Source organism: Otolemur garnettii, unplaced genomic scaffold (assembly GCF_000181295.1).
Source record: "Otolemur garnettii isolate 467f Iridium unplaced genomic scaffold, OtoGar3 scaffold00108, whole genome shotgun sequence".
Classification (NCBI taxonomy): domain Eukaryota; kingdom Metazoa; phylum Chordata; class Mammalia; order Primates; family Galagidae; genus Otolemur; species Otolemur garnettii.
Window position 1 is genome coordinate 7,114,815 of NW_003852503.1, and position 21,847 is coordinate 7,136,661.

A 21,847-nucleotide genomic window follows, 5' to 3' on the forward strand; every position below is an offset into this window, starting at 1 on the left:
TTTTGGTTGCAGCCGTCATTGTTGTTTGGCGGGTCCAGGCTGGGGATTCGAACCCGCCACCTTAGGTGTACGTGGCTGGCGCCTTAGCCGGTTAAGCTATAGGAGCCGAGCCAAGGATCAGGATTTTTCAGCTGAGAACTGTAAGGCAACAACTGTAGTCACTTTGAAGTATGGTCAACACAGCGCAAGAGGGGACCCCCTCAGACATCTGTGGCCCCATTTGGGATAAACATAGGTAAACCCCAACCTAAGGTAGGAAGTAATCTGCTCCTCACTTTGGGAGACAACTCGGAAAGAGCTCTGTGCATGTGATGAGGAAGAGGAAGTTAAGAGAAGACAGCGCAGACACGAAGAACACAGACACCAGTGTCACTGTGAGTGGTCCTCAGGAGGGAGATGACAGCGGTATGCTGAGATAACTACGGTGAGTGAATCACTGCTCCTTGCAACTCTAAGAGCCCTAACTGAAACTGAAAATATGAATGAATCCACAAATACGAAACCTATTCGTAAACAAGATACAGGAATTCAGGGGTGGCAGAGCCACTGTGTCCCCAAGGCAGACAAAAACCCTTTGCCAGTCTGTGCAGCCTCAGTGCAAACCTCTTTAGCACCAGCATCCATTTGGACATGCTAAGGAGGTACACTGTCTCCTTCAACATCAGTCTGCAAGAAGTGGCAAAGAGAAATACCTCCTCAGAGGACCTGACACAGGGCAGCAGGTGCTGTGTGGGCTTGGATAAGTGCTGAGCCCCTCACAGGGACCACCCAGACTGCCTGTGCTCAGGCCTGAAACATCAAGTAGCCTAGCAGAAGAATGACATAGTGCTGTCTCTGACTGGGCAGGACAGGTTTAGAAAAGCCGGCCGACTAATACAGATTTCCCGTGTTCAGTTCCCTCTGCCTCTGAAAGGCCAAGTCAGTGGGCCACATCCTCTTCTGACTTACCAGGGTTTCCACTCCACAGGCAGTGGGGCCACAATGCCCTCCCTTGCCAGCCACATCAGTTCTGGTTCCTTGATGGGATCGATACCAATCTCTCTGGCAAATTCAAGAATTTCTGCAAGGAGAGACAGACATAGGAAGGTAAGAGAGATGAGGGGAAAGGCGGATGAAAAGAAGAAAAAAAATCACAATCAATACTTTCTTTACTTTGCCATTACTTTCCATTGTCTTCTATGAAAAAATATTATTTTTCAGAAGCCATGACACTCTAAGCTGGGGCAACAGAGTAAGACTCTGTCTCAAAAAAAATTTTTTTCACTAAATATAAATAAACATATAATTATTTCTTTACATCACAATTTATAAATGGCACACTTGAATCTGGGCATGCTATCTCCAAACTATAAGAAGATAATCTAAGCCAAGTGTAGTGTTTTGAACCTATAATTCCAGCTACTCAGGAGGCCAAGGCAAGAGGATCACTTGAGCCCAGAAGTTTGAGGCTGCGGTGAGCTATGATGCACCACTACACTCCACCTTGGGCAACAGAGCAAGACCCTGAGTCAGGAGAAAAAGAGAGAAAGAGAGAGAAGAGAAAAAAGAATACAATCTGAAGGCAAGTATAAAAAAGACAAAAAAATAAAAGCAAGACTTCAGGAAAGAACCCTGATAGCCATAGCCAGAAACATCCAGGATGAGTGCGGCCTTTCCAGGACAGAAGCTCTCCTAAGATTTGCAAAAACACTCATCATTCATTCAAGAAGCACATTCTGAATGACTATAGATGACTAAGCTTCTTGAAAACCTTACGAATACACAAACTGAGTACCCACGTGATATATGCTGTAATGGAGACACGTCCCATGTGCCATGGGAACACAGAGAAGGCAGTGGCTGACTGTGCCTAGAGACAGGGAGTTCTCTGTGCTAAGAAAGTGGATGGAGCTGGGGCAGACTGCTCCCCCACCTACTGAAACCTCTCTTCCATTAAGGGAGATGCTTCTTGTTCAATTTTGCCATATTTCATGAACTCTAATACTTTTGTTGTATTTTCTGCAATCAAGCATTTAAAAGAACTCCTTTCCCAGAGAACTGAAGGAACAGGAAAGACATTATGTACTGAGTCAAGAGCAATCTCATCTAGAGGAAAAAAAAGACAGATGAGATGACCATCGGAACGTGTCACCAGAGCCCCCAGGAACAATGAAATAAACACCCAAGGGACATCAATGCTTAAGCTGGTAATACCCCAGACCAGAAAGGCATCACCAATAGGAAAGAAAAAAACATTTTTTCAAAGGACAGTTAGAATTTGGTTGGCCAAAGACTAATTTATTTATTAATTTCACAAATATTTTTTGAGTGCCTCTTATGTACTAGTCGCTGTGTGCCATGAATAAGAAAAACAGAGTCACCACTCTTATGGAGTTTACATTCTAGCAGAAGAGATCCCCAGCAAGGAAGTAAACAGATAAATAAAGAATCAAAGCTTCTGATAAATGCAATGAAGGAAGTAGATGAAATATGAGCCAGACAATGTCAAGGAGGAGGGGCAATCCTCCAGGAAAGCCTCTCAGCAATGCTGACACTCAACTGAAACCTGCAAGAGACAAAGGAGCCAGCCCTGCAGAGCACTGAGGAAAGAGTATTCAGGCTTAAGGAGAGCAGGTATAAGGGACCTGTGGCAAGAAGCATGTTGGCCCAGCTGGGGACTATCAGACAGACAATGTTTCTGGCACAGTGTGTCTGGGGGGCAGGGCCAGGTTGCACAGAGCCCCGCAATCCCATCAAGGGTATTATGTTGAGTTTGGGTATTAAAAGCACAGTGTTCTGAAGTGATCTGCCACATCCTGTAAGATCATTCTGGCTACCATGAGGGATACAGAAGGGACAAGGGCAGGAGTACAAACAGCAAAGCTAATTAGGAAGCTAACTGAGTTTGTCCAGAGAAAATGGTAGCTTGAGATTAGAATACCCACAGTTAGACTGAGCACAAGAGAGTTTTTATAAACATCCTTAGGAACCTTAGACCCCATTTACGTCAGCCACCAAAACAGACAACATATTTTAAAAATAAACTAAGCACCAAATATGCAAGACCTAGATGAAGAAAACTTTAAGTCAATCTGAAAGAAACAAAAAAAGACAGAAATGGCAAGAAATATGATGTTCTTGGATAGGAAGACCTAATTTCATAGAGACGTCAGTCCTTCCTAAGTTAATTCAAATATTTAACACAATTTCCCCCAAATATCAACAGTTCCCCCATACGCAGTCCTCTCCAGAACTTGGCAAGGTGATTCTAAAGTTCACAGGGATCAAACAAGACAGCCAAGGAAAGTGAAAAGAAGGTGAGCAAGGCCAGGCATACTGGCTCATCCCTATAATCTCAGCATTTTCAGAGGCTGAGGCAGGAGGACTATTTGAGGCTAGGAGTTCAAGACTAGCCTAAGCAACAGAATAAGACCCTGTCTCCAAAATCTCACTCTAGAGACAAAATCTCACTCTGTTTCCCAGGCTAAAGTGCTGTGGCATCAACCTAGCTCATGGCAACCTCAAGTGCCTGGGTTTAAGCAATCCCTCTGCCTCAGCCTCCCAAGTAGCTAGGACTACAGGCAACTGCCATAATGCCCAGCTAATTTTTCTATTTTTAGTAGAGATGGGGTATTGCTTTTGCCCAGGGTGGTCTCAAATTCCTGACCTCAAGTGATCCTCCACCTCAGGCTCCCAGAGTGCTAAGATTATAGGCATAAGCCACTGTACCCAGCCCTACAAAAAATTTGTCTTAAATTAGCCAGGCATGGTGATGTGCACTTAAATTAGCCAGGCATGGTGATGTGCACTTATAGTCCCAGGTACTTAGGGAGGCTGAGGGAGCAGAAACACTTGAGCCCAAGAGTTTGAAACTGCAGTGAGCTATGATGACGCCACTACACTCTAGCCCAAGCAATGGCATGAACCCCTGTCTAAAAAGGTGGGGAGAGGAGAGGAGTGGGGAAGAACAAGAGGGTATTTTAGCCCTTTAAGATGTTAGCATTTATGCTATAGCCTAAGTAATTTAGGATTACAATAGCGATGTACGAATAGGCTACCCAATGGAAGAGGAGAGAATAGCCCCAAATACAGATACAGACAGGGAGCATCTAAATCAGTGTGTCTGGATGCTGCCTCTGTGGGAAGAGGAACTATGCCATTAGTGTTGTGGAACCAAAACTAGAAGGAAACATCAGAGAAGTACTTTATCCTTGGAGGTGGGAATGCTTTTCAACTATGATAAATAATTCAGATGCCATATGAGAATGGACTGATAGATTTAACATAAAAATAAAAAAACTTTAGGGTGGATTGCCTGAGCTCACAAATTCCAGACCAGCCTGAGCTAAAGCAAGACCCCCATCTCTAAAAATAGCTGGGCATTGTGGAGGGTGCCTATAGTTCCAGTTACTTGGAAAGCTGAGGCAAGAGAATCACTTGAGCCCAAGAGTTAGAGGTTGCTGTGAGCTATGATGCCAGGGCATTCTACTGGGGGTGACAAAGTGAAAGTCTAAGGCTGGGTGCCCATAGCTCAGTGGTTAGAGCGCTGTCCTCTGCATTGGGGATGGCGGATTCGAACCCAGCCTGGGCCTGCTAAGCAAAAAAAAAAAATAAATTGCACAAAGTGAAACTCTGTCTCAAACAAACAACAACAACAACCAAAAAACTAGCCAGTGCTGACTGAAGAAAACAAAACTTGCCACCTTTCAGACCCTGTCTACTGTACTGAAGGCCATGTCATCAACCCATTTTACAGTAGAAGAAACCAAGACTCAGATGAAAAGCAGTTTTAAAGTTACCCAAGATGGCTCACCATCTCCAAAATAGGTTTGATGGATGTCCAAAATGCATCTCACTAGCCTACAGTTGAGTTGTTGGCAGGGCTGTGTTTATTCTGGAGAGTCTAGGGGAAGAATGTGTTCCCTTGCCTGTTCTAGTTTCTAGAGGCCACCTGCATTCCTTGGCTCATGGAGATGAAGGTCTAAAAGAACAAACTATGTGGCCCAGGCTGGTCTTGAACTCCTGACCTCAAGTGATCTTCCCACTTCAGCATCCCAAAGTGCTGAGCTTACAGCTATGAGCCACTGAGACCTGCCTGAATAAAGACAAATCACTCTCCCTCTCAAAAAATAAAATAAAATAACTTTTACATGGGAAATAAACACCCTACGCTGTAAGCAAAGTCCAGGGTTGAACATGGCATCTGTGTGTTTGTGGAGATGCAAGAATTGTGACCTTGTTCTCAAATAGGGTCACAAATTACCTGAACTATAAGCAAAATTTGGTTGTGAGGGTCCATAACTCATCGAAAACTTTCACTCCATAAAAATAGCTGAGTGCTTCAAAGTGCAGGCCCTGGAGTTGGAATACCTGGAGTGAATTATGCTACACAATTTAATAAAATTGTGTAATTATAGGAAAGTAACTTAATCCTCTGTGCCTGGGTTTCCTCATCTATAAAATGGGAGGAGGTGTTGTGAAGGTAAACAGGTAATACATGTAAAGTTCTTTTTTTTTTTTTTTTTTTTGAGACAGAGTCTCACTATGTCACCCTCAATGGAGTGCCATGGCATCATAGCTTACAGCAACCTCAAAATCTCCAACTCTTGGGCTTAAGCGATTCTCTTGCCTCAGCCTCCCGAGTAGCTGAGACTACAGGTGTCCACCACAATGCCCAGCTACTTTTTTGTTGCAGTCGTCCTTGTTTAGCAGGCCCTGGCCAGGTTCAAAACTTCCTGCCTCAGTGTATGTGGCCGGCACCCTAACCACTGGGCTAAGTGCACCGAGCCACAGGCAAAGTTCTTAAGACAGAGATAGGCACATAGAAGCACTCAATAAATTAATTCAGGTCTGGCCTCCAGTGGAAAAAAATAAATAAATGCACACTATTATAGTTATTAATACTTTTTTAAAAATATTGCTTTAAGCTTGTTCTTAAGAAATTGGGTTTCCCCTGTATTTCACAATATCCCTTATCATATTTCCAGTTAAAACTAATCATTAATCTAACCCAGAGTCAGCAAACTTTTTCTGTAAAAGGCGAGACAACAGTAAATATTAAACTTTGTGGGTCATACAGTCTCTGTCACAACTACTCACCTCTGCTGTTGGAGCATAAAAGCAGCCACAGACAATATATAAGCAAACAAGCATGACTATTTTCCAAAAAAAATTCATTCACAGAAATAGACAAGAGCCAAGGTACGCCCTGGGGCACACACTTTGCCAAACTTTGATCTAACCCAAATTTACTACGCAGCCCTGTGCATGTACCATGCATTGCTTTGAAAGAACAAAAATAAACCAGACATGATCCTGACTCTTAAAGAACTAATATAATACAGGTCTCTTACCTTGTTCACTGGGAATGTAGGTCTCATCATAATTTTCCTCCAGGACCAGCTGGTCTCCAATGCGGATGGGTCGTGCAGCCATGATTGGTCTGGCTCAAACACCTAGATCCCAGAGACCCAGACCCAAAGAGAAAAATCAGTGACCCAGCTTAAAAGGAGAAAAAGTGGAGCTGGATCATGGAGTGTCTGAGTCAAACTGACTTGGCTGGGGACTGTCCAGGCTCCAGAGACAGTGGAGGGTGGTACAACCAAAAGCTCAGAACTTAGGCTCTGTACCTAGGAAAGTTCCCTGAGACACATCTCCCCAAATTTCCTTACATCTTTTCTGGAACCAGGTAAGGCAACACTCTGAACAATGAAAGATCTGCAAGTCTGGCTCCATCAAGAGTTTGACTTCGTATCTCCACCCACAAATTGGACAAAGAATTGTAGTACCAAACCACCAAGAGAAAAAACCCTAGTGACACCAAAATAATCAGCAGGCAGCACACAGACACCTATGTGCAGCACACCCTAGTGCACGGGCCCACCACCTCAACACACATCCAGCAATGCCCTCAGGGAGCTGCAATCCAGGGCAGGGAGCACAACTACCAACAGTACCAGGAGGCAGACAGGAAAAAACCCTGCCCCCAGAACACTAAGATAGGAGCCACAAATGCCACCCCCCATCCCCCTACCCCCTGCCAAGGGATGAAGGACACTAACAAGGATACTAATAGTGAGAAAGGCATTCTAGACAGAGGAAGCATTATGTGCAGACAGGTGTTCAGGAGTTCCGGACTCAGATGGAAGGCTGATTCAGAGCTGGTCTTGTAGACCGTGCTAAAGAGCCTCGACCTTGCCCTATAACTGAGAGCTCTGGTGGAAGAAAGTATCACAGGGAGGCCTTTTTTTAGGAAAAGCACTCTGGCAGGACTGGTATGGCTTGATTGGAGAAATGAGACTGGTGTCAGGAAAACCACTTGAGGTGGCTGCTGTCCAGTGGAAAGATGATGAGGGCTTAAACTGGGGCAGAAGAAGTGGGAAGGAGAAAGGATGGATACAATAGACACAGTGGCACTAAAGGATGGATATGATAGACACAGTGGCATTAAAGGATGGATACGATAGACACAGTGGCATTAAAGGATGGATACGATAGACACAGTGGCAAAAGGCTTAAGAGGACCAGGAGGTAAGGGGAAAGAGTGGGAAGGGGCTACAAGGGGCTAGATTTTTGTCCCTCCAAAAGTCATACACTGAAGCCCTGGATCTGGATATAGGGTCCCTAGGAGGTAATTAAGGTTAAATGAGGACATGAGGGTGGCACCCTGACCTGCTGGGATGAGTGTCCTCATAAGGAGAAGAGCTCAAGCTCACTTGCTCTCTTCACGTGAGGACATAACAAGTAGGCAGCTGCCAAACTGCTTAACTGACAAGCTGGTGCAGTTCTACCCCTGGACCCACCAACTGTCCCTTTGGTAGCTCCCACGATAAAGCAGGGGAGTCAGCCACACCAGGTGTGATCAACTGGAGTCTGAAGCCACAGGTCCTGGCTTCTGTCTTCACTTTCTCAGAAGTTGTCACTGTTCCACCTGGAGCAGCAAGCATGGAGCAGAGAGCATGAAACAGCACTCTTCAGGCAGAAGGACTCAGCCGTAAAAAAGAAGGTCACGACCTGACCTGGAACGAGTGCTCAGGAAACAGCTGGATCTGGTGACTCTGCATCTATTCCAAGATCCCTAGAGAAAGCCGGTAAGTGAAAAAGTATCCATAAGGACCATTAGTTGGTCCTGTGGCCCCTTCTCTCTGGCATAGCAGCTGAGAGGTGGGCAATGGAGGTGTCCCGCCTTAGGAATCACAAGACATCATTTCTTTTTTTTTGAGACAGAGCCTCAAGCTGTCACCCTGGGTAGAGTGCCGTGGCATCACAGCTCACAACAACCTCCAACTGTTGGGCTGAAGCGATTCTCTTGCCTCAGCCTCCCAAGTAGCTGGGACTACAGGCAACCACCACAAAACCCCCACTATTTTTTGGTTGTAGTTGTCATTATTGTTTGGCAGGCCCGGGCTGGATTTGAACCCGCCAGCTCTGGTGTATGTGGCTGGCACCTTAGCCGCTTGAGCTACAGGTGCCGAGCCGACATTGTTTTCTTTATCACTCCACTGGACTCCAAGGGAACTACACTCTGCCCCCTCTCATCCCACCATGCCACCTCCAAGCAGGAAGAAAATCCCAAAGGACTCTTCTCTGCAGTACACAAGGTGAAGTAGGAATCTGCTCTTGACCCTAAGAACCCCTAATACCTGTGGACATAATGCTCACATCTCTGAATCCTTAATCCTCTTAGAGAGAGAAGGAAAAGAGAAAAGGAAAGGGTCTGTGCACTGGGGAGGGGACTCAATAGTAGCCTGGACCTCAGTGTGAACAAAGATTTATCAAATATGTGCTCCACGCAGGGCACTGTCTTAATTATCTCAGAGAAAATGAGAAATTCTACATTTGAGAAATGTCACCAATGATACATACTATCTCCAGAAAGCACAGGAGAGGCATATTCTCTGTCTTCATGGCAAAAAACCTGATTAGCAATATACATACTCATCTATATTTAACTATTTAGAGATCAGAAAAACCTGAAAATTCTGACTTTATGAAGCATCAAAATTCTAAGTAAATCTTCTGCCAGAAAAAAAATTAAAATACAGGTGGGTTGTATTCTACTTTCTTTCCTTGCCTTACCTGGTTTCCGAAAAGATGTAAGTAAGGACAGGGGCAAGGGAGAGAATACGGGAAGAGAAATCATATCTATATAATGGCTACTGGAGATCATTCACTTGAGGACTGTGTGGGTTGCTATGAAAGTTTTGAGACAGACAGTGTTATGGTCCATTACTTCACTTCCAAGAAACATAGTTAACAGCATCCTTCCTGATTCACCTGTCCAAGTTTCAACATGCTGGGCTTATCAGTATTGCCAAGAGGGCTTCATTTGTTTCCTCCTGTGCAGACTGTATGTTTCTTTTTTTTTTTAATTACAGGGTCACATTTTAATTCCTGAATTTTATAGTTCAGCATTAATATCACCACATGTATACAAATGATATAAAACAAGTCCAGTAATATTTTTTTTTAAATACAGTCTCACTTTCTTGACCCCAGTAGAATGCTGTGCCATCATAGCTCACAGCAACCTCAAATTCCTGGGCTCAAGCAGTCCTCTTGCCTCAGCCTCCCAAGTAGCTGAGATATAGGTGCCTGCCACAACACCTGGTTATTTTTTAGAGATGGGGTCTCACTATTGTTCAGGCTGGTCTCAAACTCGTGAACTCAAGCAATCCACCCACCTCGGCCTCCCAGAGTGCTGAGATTACAGGTGTGAGCCACCACACCCAGCCTAATACAGTGGCATTTTTAATACAAAATAAACATCTGTTTTATGGAAAAACTATACTTCATATCTACACAGACAGCCCATCTTTTCCAAACAATAGGCAAAATTAAAATTAACTACAAAATCTCCAAAACAGGGGAACTGCTTCAGTTTAAGCTACTCCAGGAAAAGTAGACCCATAACACATTACGAGGGTGATCTAAAGATTGTAGCTGGACTTACTAAGATTTTCTGTTTCTTGATTTTTTTGTATCTCAAAACTTTCATAACAACCCACATATTTACTAGTATCTACCAAGTTTATATATTTCTAGGCACAGAGATGCAAAGGTGATTTAAAAGACTTTCACTTGCTATTCCCCCTGAGCTACAATCTTGTGAGGGAGGGAAAAAACAATCAGTCACAGATAAATGTATAACTATAACTGAGGGAAGACTTCTGAAGGAAACGAACCCAGTTTAGACAATGCCTAAGCTCTGAGACTCTGAGAATAGAAGGATGAGCGGACAAGGAAACCACTGTCTAACAGAATAAGCAGTTTCTGCAAAGTCCCTTCAACAGGCAACATTAAGCAGAATGGAGCATAGTCAGAGATGATGCTGGGGAGGTGAGTGGCAGCTAGGCCATGCCGAGGTCTTGGTCTTCTTTTTTTTTTTTTTTTTTGAGACGGAGCCTCAAGCTGTCCCCCTGGGTAGAGTGCCGTGGCATCACAGCTCACAACAACCTCCAACTCCTGGGCTCAAGGAGTCTCCTGCCTCCACCTCCCAAGTAGCTGGGACCACAGGCGCCCATCACAACACCCGGCTATTTTTTGGTTGCAGCCATCATTGTTTGGCGGCCCGGGCTGGATTCAAACCTGCCACCTTAGGTGTATGCGGCTGGCACCTTAGCCACTTGAGCCATAGGCGCCAAGCCGAGGCCTTGGTCTTCATCACAGGAGAACTGGAAGGTGGCAACAGGTGTCTCAAAACACACATTGAAAAATCGCTCTGTCAGCCATTGGGAGCACAGACTAGAATGGAGGCCAAATTGGAAGAAAGAGAATCAAAGCAGGTGTAGAGAGATGAGGTAGGAAAGCATGAGAGAGTCTAGGTGACAGATGACAGTAACCTGATTAGAGTATTAAAAGGGAGGATGAGAAGTCTGAGAATGCAGCCCTTAGATCTGCTATGGCAAATAAATGACACATGTCCTAATATATCCCTCTAGGCTTGCAACCACGAGGGACGTCACTAGGCAATCATGGCATCCTAAACACTAATCATGGCCTCAGAACCCTCAATATCATGCCTCATGTAGCAGTTACTAACAGTCGTATGAGGCCTGAGGAGATCTACCTGCTATCTGGCCTGAGACCCTCTATGAACCACAGAGTTGTAGGGGAGGTTCCTCCACTCATCCATCCCTTGCCTATCCCAGAATCTAGCAAAAAAAAAGAAGAGGCTCATACACCTCCTCCAGGAAGCCTTCCCAGCTAACCTCATCCTCTCTTGTCAACCCAGAACTACTTCAGAACTGAAGCATGCAAATTCCCTGTGTATACATGCATACTTCTCTCAATATTAATTTGCTGATGAAATATATTCTACCCCTGTTGTAAAACCACAAACTTTTGAGGGCCATGCCTGCTCTTCTTGGATTTTCCAACCAAGCCTAAAATAAGTCTGTGTAAACTGCAGGTGCTCAGTTATTGCTGTAAGCTACTAACACAGACCTAAGGGATCTCAGGAGCTGGAAAAAACTCATAGTAGCTTCAGTCCAAGTTCCCTTGCCATGTTTAATTTTCCTTCTCTGTGCTGTAACAAGATACACAGGGGTCAAAGCACTAGCTTTGGGACAGAAAACCTGGATTCAAATGCAAACTCTCTCACTTACCAGCTGTATGACTTTAGGCAAGGTACTTCACCTCTCTTAGCCGGCATAACCTCACATGCAACTCACACAACCATGAGAATCTATGTCAAAAGGCTGTTTGAGAGTGACATAATAGTTGTAAAGTGCTTAGCACAGTGTCTGGTATACAAAAAATGTTACATAAATTTAGCTAGTATTACTGATGTTACTGCCAATTCCATAGTTAGATAATGCTTACTGTTAACAAGTCTTTCTAATAGTAAGACAATAATCAGTTTTGAAGATATGACCCCTGATTTGTCAAGTCCTGCCCTCTGCTCCACGGACAGCACCCAAGGATTCCCTAGCTAGGCTAAGCACTCCCGGTTCTCCTCCATCTAGGACACGTTAGGTTTCTCAGTCCTTCAATTTTGTGGTCATCCTCCTCTCTACTTTGTCAGCACACCCACAGAGTTTTGCGTACCCACTTGCTAACACAGCACATCCATAATTAGGATTCCCTATATATGTTTCTATTTCTTCCACTCTACTGCAACAATTATAAACAAGGTTCATCACAGAGTAGATTTACTGAAGAAGGCACTGGGGAGAAGGTGGAAGACATTAGAGTAGATAATGTAGTGGTACTGAGCACAGATTTTAGGTCATTCTTGGCTTTGACTCCTAGCTCCGCCTCTTACTAGCCGTCAAGGTTGCCTCCATTTTCTCATCTATAAAATGGGGATTGGGGGCGGCACCTGTGGCTTAGTGAGCAGGGCACCGGCCCCCTATACCGAGGGGGGTGGGTTCGAACCTGGCCCCAGCCAAACTGCAACAAAAAATAGCCAGGCATTGTGGTGGGAGCCGAGTAGTCCCAGCTACTCGGGAGGCTGAGGCAAGAGAATCAGCTAAACCCAAGAGTTGGAGGTTGCTGTGAGCTGTGATGCTACAGCACTCTACTGAGGGTGATAAAATGAGACTCTGTCTCTAAAAATAAATAAATAAATAAAATGGGGATAATAACAATGGCTATCTCAAAGGGTTGTGAGGATTAAATGATTCAATACGAGAGCTTAAAACACAGTAAGAGGCTGGGCGCAGTGGCCCACGCCTGTAATACCAGCACTTTGGGAGGCTGAGGTGGGTGGATAGCCTGAGCTCGTGAGTTCGAGACCAGCCTGAGCTAGTGTGAGACCCCCCCATCTCTAAAAATAGCCCAGCACTGTGGCAGGAGCTTGTAGTCCCAGCTACTTGGGAGGCTGAGGCAAGAGAATCACTTGAGGCCAAGAGTTAGAAGTGGCTGTGAGCTATGACGTCAGAGTACTCTACCAGGGACAACAAAGTGAGAGGCTCTGTCTCAAAAGAACAAAAAAAAAAAAAAAACACATAGTAAGAGCTCAATAAATGTTAGGTATTATTATTATTATTCACGTATTTTAAGGGCTTATTCACATATTGAAAGGGCTTATTGCTCCAGAGCACAGATCCCACACCAGGGAATATAACTTAAGGTCAGACATTCAATAATTACTTACTGAACACCTAACTTGGGTCAGGCACTATGCTATGTGCTAGGGCTACACACCTGATTACACATGGCCCTGAACTCAACCTCAGCCTAGGTAGGAAGCCAAACATGTAAACACAGACTATATATAGTAGGCATAGTAAAGGAAGTAACAATAACATACAACAAAGAGCACTTTACTATCTGTTCACTTTGCTCAACTGGCAGCACTACTTTAAGGGGTAGGGAAACTGCAGCCCTCTGAGTTTAAAATTGTTCTTTTTTTTTTTTTTTTTGGCTGGGGCCAGGTTTGAACCTGCCACCTCTGGTATATGGGGCCAGCACCTACTCCTTGAGCCACAGGTACTGCCCCAAGATTGTTCTTTTTTAAGCACCAAAGGAGCCAAGAAAAGTTTGATCTTTCTCTGCTGCACCCCCTTTAATAAAAAGACTTGTTCTGGCTCGGCGCCTGTGGCTCAAGCCGCTAAGGCACCAGCCACATACACCTAAGGTGGCGGGTTCAAATTCCCAGCCTGGGCCGCCAAACAACAATGATGGCTGCAACCAAAAAATGGCCGGGCATTGTGGCGGGCGCCTGTAGTCCCAGCTACTTGGGAGGCTGAGGCAGGAGACTCGCTTGAGCCCAGGAGTTGGAGGTTGCTGTGAGCTGTCATGCCATGGCACTTCACCCAGGGGGTTAGCTTGAGGCTCTGTCTCAAAAAAAAAAATAAAAATAAAAATAAATATAAAAAGACTTGTTCTGTAAAATTTGGATTCAGTCAAAAGGCCACACACACGCAAGGATCCAGCAGTGGCTCACGCCTGTAATCCCAGCACTCCGGGAGACCAAGGTGAGGGTCGCCTAAGCTCGCGAGTGCGAGACCAGCCTGAGCTAGAGCAAGACCCCATCTCTAAAAAATACCCAGGCATTGTGGTGTGCACCTGTAGTTCCAGCTACTCGGGAGACTGAGGCAAGAGAATCGCTTAAGTCCAATAGTTTGAGGTTGCTGTGAGCTGTGACGCCCTGGCACTGTCCGGGGCAACAAAGTGAGACTTTGTGTCAAAAAAAAAAAAAGATCCAGAAGGCTACATGTTCTCCATCCCGCATCCAGCAAATGTTTTCTGTATATATGAGATTAATGAACTCCAGGCGTAGACCAGGCCGAGTGAGTGAATGGTTAAGTCGTTCACTGAGATAGGAAGTACAAGAGAAGGAACAGACCTGGGGGAGCAAGGAAGGTTGCAGGTGTGAGCGAGGAAAGAGGTCTGGCTGAAAAGTATCTTGGGGAAGCACTCCTGAATAGATGGTAACTGAAACTTGGGGTGAAACCACCCGAACATGAAGTGTGCTGAGCAGAAAGGCCTGCAAAGGACTAAATTAGGAGCACTAGGACAGAGAAAGTCCCAGAGGCCAAGAGAAGTGAACGGTTCCAGATAGGGAGATGGGAGAAAAGTAAAAAACAAAACACTTTCCAAGATCCTCAACGACCGAAAGATGACTTAATACTCAGCTAGCCCCAGATTCGGACAGGGGGGCAGCTTCCCACACGGGAAGATTCAAGCCAGGATCCGCAGGCCGGGCCTTGCCCGCTCTGAACTGGACCGGTACACGAGCCCCGCAGCGAGTCCGCTCGGCGTCCGCCGCCCCCGCTCCCTGGCTCGCCGCGCACTCACCCGCCAGGCCCCTAGCCCAGTGCCCCCGCCGCCCACTCCGGAGCAGGGTGAGGTGACAAGACACACAGAGGCACCCTCGTCCCGCAGCTCCTTTTCACTTTTTCCCTCAGTTCCCGCCCACACTCGTGCACATCCAGCTCTCTGACACACGAGTGTGCCTCAAGCTCCCCCGCAATCCTCCTCCCCGCCAGACTACCCCCTGGAAGTCCTCACCTATCCGCTACCCCGGGAGGTTCTGGGCGACGGTTCCGGGGTCTGCGCAGCCTTCCCAGCACCACCCCGGCACCCCGCTTCCAGGGACGCCGGGGTGTTGCCCTGCAGCGGCCAACAACCACTTCCGGAAAGGGTACCAACCTAGCAACCGAGAGTCCCGCCTCTACCCGCAGCCAATAGGTCACTGAGTGAGAGCTCTGGCATTGGATTGGTTCTAGGTCCCGTCAGGTCGCGCAAGAGCTATGCATTTTTTTCCCGTTGCACGATGGGAAGTGTAGTTTAAGGTAGTTGATAGTTATCCCTAAGGGTTAAAAGGGAGCCCTCAATTTAAAAGTAGCCGGGCGTTGTGGCCAGTCTTGAGTGCTAGCTACTCGAGTGCTAGCCTTGAGTGCTAGCAAAAGAATCACTTGAGCCCAAGGGTTTGAGGTTGCTGTGAGCTAGAAGCCACGGCACTCTACTGAGGGTGACAAGTGAGACTCTGTCTCAAAAAAAAAAAAAAAAAAAAAAAAAATAGATACACATATAAGGGCAATTTCTTCCAGGAGCAGAGAAGGAACAATTCATAGTATTTATTGCGATGTCAATTATCCAAAGTAACCTACTGATCACCATTTTTCAGTAGTGTGATTAGCATCAAGTGAATAATACAGTGATTGTCAATAATCAGCCCATTAAGCCTTAATAAACAAAAGAAATGCAAAGGTAAGATAACGAAGACCACCCCATTCCCCAAAAAACTGGCTGTCCTGCACTCCAATTAAATCAATAAGCATGTCCAGGCACTGTGGCTCTTACCTGTAATCCTAGCACTCTGAGAGGCCAAGGCAAGTGGATTGCTTGAGCTCAGGAGTTCGAGATCAGTCTGAGCAACAGCAAGACCCTGTCTCTGCTAAAAATAGAAAAATTAGCCGGGCATCACAGGGGGCGCTCGTAGTCCAGCTACCCAGGAAGCTGAGGCAAAAAGATGGCCTGAGCCCAAGAGTTTGAGATTGCAGTGAGCTATGATGATGCCATGGCACTCTACCCAGGGCAAGAGAGTGAGACTGTCTCCAAAAAATAAAGATAATAATAAGCACCTGAATGGAAGGTAGACTTATTTTCCACTATCCATCTTTTCACCAGATACAAGTTTGTATGTCTGCAAGAAGACAATAGTAATGCTGTCCTAATTATTTCAAAGAGTCTGTTGAAGAAGAAAAAAAGTGACAAAGTATATAGCCCCTCCACACACTAGCAGAGTGGTTACTGCTAATAAAAGTTGACTTACATGGAGGGCAAATCTTCCTTTCTCTCATAGGTCACCACCCTCCTTGAGAAGTTAAGAGGGGCAACGACAGCTCTAGCTATAACATCAGTGGGAAAACTGGAAAATGGAAAAGTGAATATATTGTTAATTTAAAAGGGGAATGTGAGGTTCCCTGACAGATTCTAGAGCTACAGCTGACTCATACTAACTCCTGAGACTAGTCCCCACACTACTCAGAGCCTGATCCCAGAATGAGGAACTTAGATTGTTGACCCTGTAGATCCCAAGCCAGGTATCCAGAAAGTTGTGAAAGTTGTCAGATCAAAATGGAGCCACTTTTGTTAAAACTCTGACAAATGGAACCAAGGAAGGCCGTGAAGAAGAGTTTTCATGCATGAATGCTTAAGAGCTAGAACCATCACAATCCTAGCACTTTGGGAGGTCAAAGTGGATCTCTTGAGGCCAGGAGTTCAAGACCAGCCTGCACAACATCACAAGACCTTATTTCTACAAAAAGACATGGTGGTGTACACCTGTAGTCCTAGCTACCAGGGAGGATTGCTTGAGCCCAGGAATTCAATGTTGCAGAGCGCTATGATCAAGCCACTGCACTGCAGCCTGGGCAATGGAGCAATACCAGGTCTCTAAAGAAATAAGGCTGGGAGAGGTGGCTTAAGCCTGTAATCCCAGCACTTTGGGTGGCCACAGTGAAAAGTTTGCTTAAGCCCAGGCTCAAGACTAGCCTGAGCAACACATCCAAACCACGTCTCTGTGAACAAAAAAATTAAAGTCCTAGCTACTAAGAAGGCATCCTCCTGCCTAGGAGTTCAAGGCTGCAGTGAGCTATGATCAGACCACTGCACTCCAGCCTAGGTGACAGAGAAACTCTGCCTCTAAAAATAAATAAATAGGGTCAGCAACCTGTAGCCCAGTGGTTCCAGCACCAGCCGCATACACCGAGACTGGGGAGTTCGAATCTGGCCCAGGCCAGCTAAACAACAATGACAATTGCAACAAAAAATAGCCAGGTATTGTGGTGGGCACCTGTGGTCCCAGCTTCTTGGGAGGCTGAGGCAGGAGAATCTCTTAAGCCCAAGAATTTGAGGTTGCTGTGAGGTGAGATGCCATGGCACTCTACAGAGGGTGGCATAGTAAGACTGTCTCAAAAAAATAAATAAATAAAAATTTAAGGCTGGGCACCCATAGCTCAGTGGTTAGGGGATCTGCCACATGCTCCAGAGCTGGTGGGTTCGAACCTAGCTCAGGCCTGCTAAACAACAACAACAACAACAACAACAAAAAGCTGGGTGTTGTGGTAGGCACCTGTTAGTCCCAGCTACTAGGGAGACTGAGGCAAGAGAATCACTTAAGCCCAAGAGTTTGAGGTTCCTGTGAACTGTGATGCCACAGCACTCTACTGAGGGCAACATAATGAGATTCTGTCTAAAAAAATAATAATAATCAAAAAAAACATTTGTAGACTTGGTTCCTCTAAGAATTTACAATCAATTTGGTTGATTTTAATTGCCAACACTTGTGTTTTTAGTAAATTCATTTCAGGTTAATGTGAGGATGCAAATAACCAGGTCAAAATATTTGATTTTATTAGGTAGAGTCCGTCTTGTGGTCATGTGCCACACACAAAAGGCGTGCCAAACACCCCCACCCCACGCCCATTCCGTGAGCGCACCCAAACCCCGTTTGCCAACATTTTAAACTTTTGTCTTTTAGCCTGAGTTCCTTTCTCTCTCATGGGAAGAGCTAATAGAATAAGAGATACTATGGGATTAATGGGATTATCCACACACAGATACACAATTTGCATTTTATCAGGTTTCCCCATAGGTTTGTATGCAGAAATACAAACCAATTTATCAAATGCCCTTAGGCAACATAATTAAGAAACTAAGTCTTGCGAGACAGGAGGAATAATAAAAATGATACCCTAATTGATTTACCCATAATATACCCAATGAATGAAGAAGAGAGAATTTCACTCATAGGTCACCTTCCACGCTCCAGGATGAACAGTTAAAGATGATGTTTCAAAGATGGAGAGGAATTGATGGCAAATTTTTCCCGGCACTTAGGTCAGAGACTCCATTGTTAGAGCTGTTTCTTACAACTCAAAACTCAACAGAAAAAAAAACCCTGATGTTAAAATGGGCAAAAGATCATTTCTTTTGTTTGAGACAGAGCCTCAGGCTGTTGCCCTCGGTAGTGTGTGGTGGCATCACAGCTCACAGCAACCACCAGCTCCTGGGTTTAAGCGATTCTCCTGCCTCAGCCTCCCAAGTAGCTGGGACTACAGGTGCCTGCCACAACACTGGGCTATTTTTTTGTTGCAGTTGTCATTGTTGTTTAGCAGGCCTGGGCCAGGTTCAAACCTGCCAGCCTCCGTGTAAGTGGCCAGTGCCCTAATCACTGAGCTACGGGTGCTGAGCCTGAGGTTTTTCATAAATTTTTTGTCTGTAGTTAATAAAACGACAGAAAATAATATAATTGGCCACTTGAATTTCTTTCTTTCTTTCTTCCTTTTTTTTTTTTTTTTTTGAGACAGAGACTCACTCTATCCCCCTGGGTAGACTGCGGTGGCATCATAGCTCACAGCAACCTCAGACTCTTGGGCTCAAGTGATCCTCTTATATCAACCTCCCAAGTGGCTGGGACTACATGTGCCCACCACCATGCCAGGCTTTTTTTATTTTTTTTTATTTATTTATTTTTTCTGAGACAGAGCCTCAAGCTATCCCCTTGGGTAGAGTGCCGTGGCTTCACAGCTCACAGCAACTGCCAACTCCTGGGCTCAAGTGAGTCTCCTGCCTCCGCCTCCCAAGTAGCTGGGACCACAGGCACCCGCCAGAACGCCCTGCTATTTTTTGGTTGCAGCCGTCATTGTTGTTTGGCGGGTCCGGGCTGGATTCTAACCCACCACCTTAGGTGTATGCGGCTGGCGCCTTAGCCACTTGAGCCATAGGCGCGGAGCCAGCCAGGCTATTTTTAGAGAGGGGGTTTTGCCCTTGTTCAGGCTGGTCTTGAACTCCTGAGCTCAAGCAATCCACACACCTCTGCCTCCCAGAGTGCTGGGATTACAGACATGAGCTACCATGGCCTTTTATTCATTTTTCTGTCAGATTATTTGGGATTTATATTGATTTGTAGAAGTTCTTTGTATACTATGTATTATAGACATTAACACTTTGCCTCTCTATTATGTAGCAAATGTTTCCTAGTCTGTGGCTGACCCTTTAATTTCGTGAATGTCTTTTTTCTCAAAGTAGTTGCAGCAGTAATAATGCTAATAGCTGCCCTTTATTGAACATTTACAATATGCCAGACACCATTCTAAGTGCTTTACATGAATTACCTCATTGAATTCTTACATTATGAGGTTTGTACTATCTTTTCCCCATGGGGGGGGGGCTCAAGCAATTCTCTTGCTGGAACTACAGCCACCCACCACAGCGCCCAGGTGTTTTTAGAGATGAGGTCTTGCTCTGGCTCAGGCTAGTCTTGAACCTATGAGCTCAGGCAATCCACACACCTCAGCCTCCCAGAGTGCTAGGATTAAGGGTGTGAGCCACTGCACTTGGCCCTCTTTTCCCCCATTTTACAAATGAGAAAATGATATACAAAAAGGTTAAATAACTAGCCTGGGGTCTCCCAGTTACTGGACTAGGCAGAAATAGAATTGAAATACTGGCAGTATTGGAATACTCACAATTTTACAGAACTTTTAAATATTTAAGCAGTCAAACAGATCCAATTTTGAATGAGCTCTTTTGTGTGGGAGTTTTTTGGGTTTGGGGGGGCTCAGGCTGAAGTGCAGTGGCATAATGATATATAGCTTACTATAACCTCAAACCTCTGGGCTCAAGTGAATCCTCCTGCCTCAGCCTCCAAAATAGTTGAGCCTACCGGTGTCCGTCACTGCAAACAGCTACCTTTCCTGTTTTGGGTTGGGTTTTTTTTGTTTGTTTGTTTGTTTGTTTTTTGAGAGAGAGTCTCAAGCTGTCACCCTGGGTAGAGTGCTGTGGCATCACAGCTCACAGCAACCTCCAACTCCTGGGCTCAAGCGAGTCTCCTGACTCTGCCTCTCAAGTAGCTGGGACTACAGGCACCTGCCACAACGCCTGGCTATTTTTTGGTTGCAGCCATCGTTGTTTGGCAGGCTGGGCTGGATTGGAACCTGCCAACTCAGGTGTATGTGGCTGGCACCTTAGCCGCTTGAGCCACAGGTGCTGAGCCGAGAAGACCTTCTTTAACATAATATTATGACACTATTCTTCTATTTTTCTGTAGTTTTATTTTTAATGTTAAGCTATTTGATATATCTGGAGTTTATTTTTAGGGGAGATAAAGATTTGGTTTTCTTTCCTTCCAAATGAATTGCCAAATGTCCCAACAACAGTTATTGAATAATGCATCTATTTCCTAAAATATGAATCCCATCTCTATCATGTGCACAGTTCCCATACATACATTGATCTATTGATTTTTATATTTTTAACTTGTGTCTAATCATCTCATTGGTTAATATTTTCTATTCCTATCATAAAATCTGCAAATAATGATTCCTTTGCCTTCTCATATTTATAGCACTTGCTCCGTTTTCTTGTCTTTTTTTTTTTTTTTTTTTGAGACAGGAGCCTCAAGCTGTCCCCCTGGGTAGAGTGCCATGGCATCTCAGCTCACAGCAACCGCCAACTCCTGGGCTCAAGGGAGTCTTCTGCCTCTGCCTCCCAAGTAGCTGGGACCACAGGCGCCCGCCACAACGCCTGGCTATTTTTTGGTTGCAGCTGTCATTGTTGTTTGGCGGCCGGGCTGGATTCGAACCCACCACCTTGGGTGTACGTGGATGACGCCTTAGCCACTTGAGCCACAGGCATCAAGCCCGTTTTCTTGTCTTATTGAGTTAATCAGATTGATCTAAACTATGTGGGATAAGGGTGGTGATAATGACTTTCCCTTTCCTAACCTTGACTTGAGTGGGGGTAACTTAACTTGTTCTTATGATGTTTTCTATGATTTTCTTTTGTCTTGTTTAAGAAGTTTCCCCTTAGTGTATTTTTTTTTAATCAGAATGACTACTGAATTTTATCAATGGCTTTCCACGTTTGGTAAATAACATATTGATATGATCATACAGCTTTTCTCCTCTAAGCTATTAGAACTCCAAAGCTTTTCGTTTTAAGCTCCTGTCAACTAATATACAGCTACTTCTTGGAGTGATAACACTTTAAAGCTGTCCACAGCAATTCATCCTTAGTGGGGCTGAGTGACAGCACAGAACTCAGGAGGTCAAGAGGATTTACAGCAAATAGAGCCTCAAAGGCACAAAAAGATACAGAAGAGAGAAGACCTGGGTGACTGTTAACTGCCCACAGATTGCAGACTCCTGAAAACTGCTACGCTTCCCCCCCCACTTTGGATCCTGCTTATATGGTTTGCTGCCTAGAATGCCCTTCTATCCCCTTTAATCTTGTTCCCCAATCTCTACTGGAGGAAAGCCTACTCACTTTTAAATGCTCAAATTAAATACTCCCTTCTCTCATTGAGTCTTCCCAGATCCCCCAGCTGCTCCCCCCACCCACCCATTCCTATTCTTAATGCCACGTCGCTTTGTGTGTAAGGCCACTGTGTGGCAGGAATCACTTAAATCTC

General features: G+C 45.2%; 1 protein-coding gene across 2 annotated transcripts in view; it reads right to left on the bottom strand.

Moving 5' to 3' along the window:
• CEP164 (centrosomal protein 164) overlaps nt 1-15,046 on the bottom strand; it is a 68,278-nt gene extending 53,232 nt beyond the window's left edge. For both annotated transcript variants that reach the window (XM_023517283.1, XM_012809589.2), the window contains exons 1-3: nt 14,938-15,046; nt 6,333-6,434; nt 949-1,060 (exon numbers count right to left, since the gene is read on the bottom strand). In XM_023517283.1, coding sequence (XP_023373051.1) covers nt 949-1,060; nt 6,333-6,414 — 194 coding nt within the window. In that variant the 5' untranslated portion in view covers nt 6,415-6,434; nt 14,938-15,046. The remainder of the gene's footprint in view (nt 1-948; nt 1,061-6,332; nt 6,435-14,937) is intronic.
• Between the last annotated feature and the right edge of the window lie 6,801 nt (nt 15,047-21,847).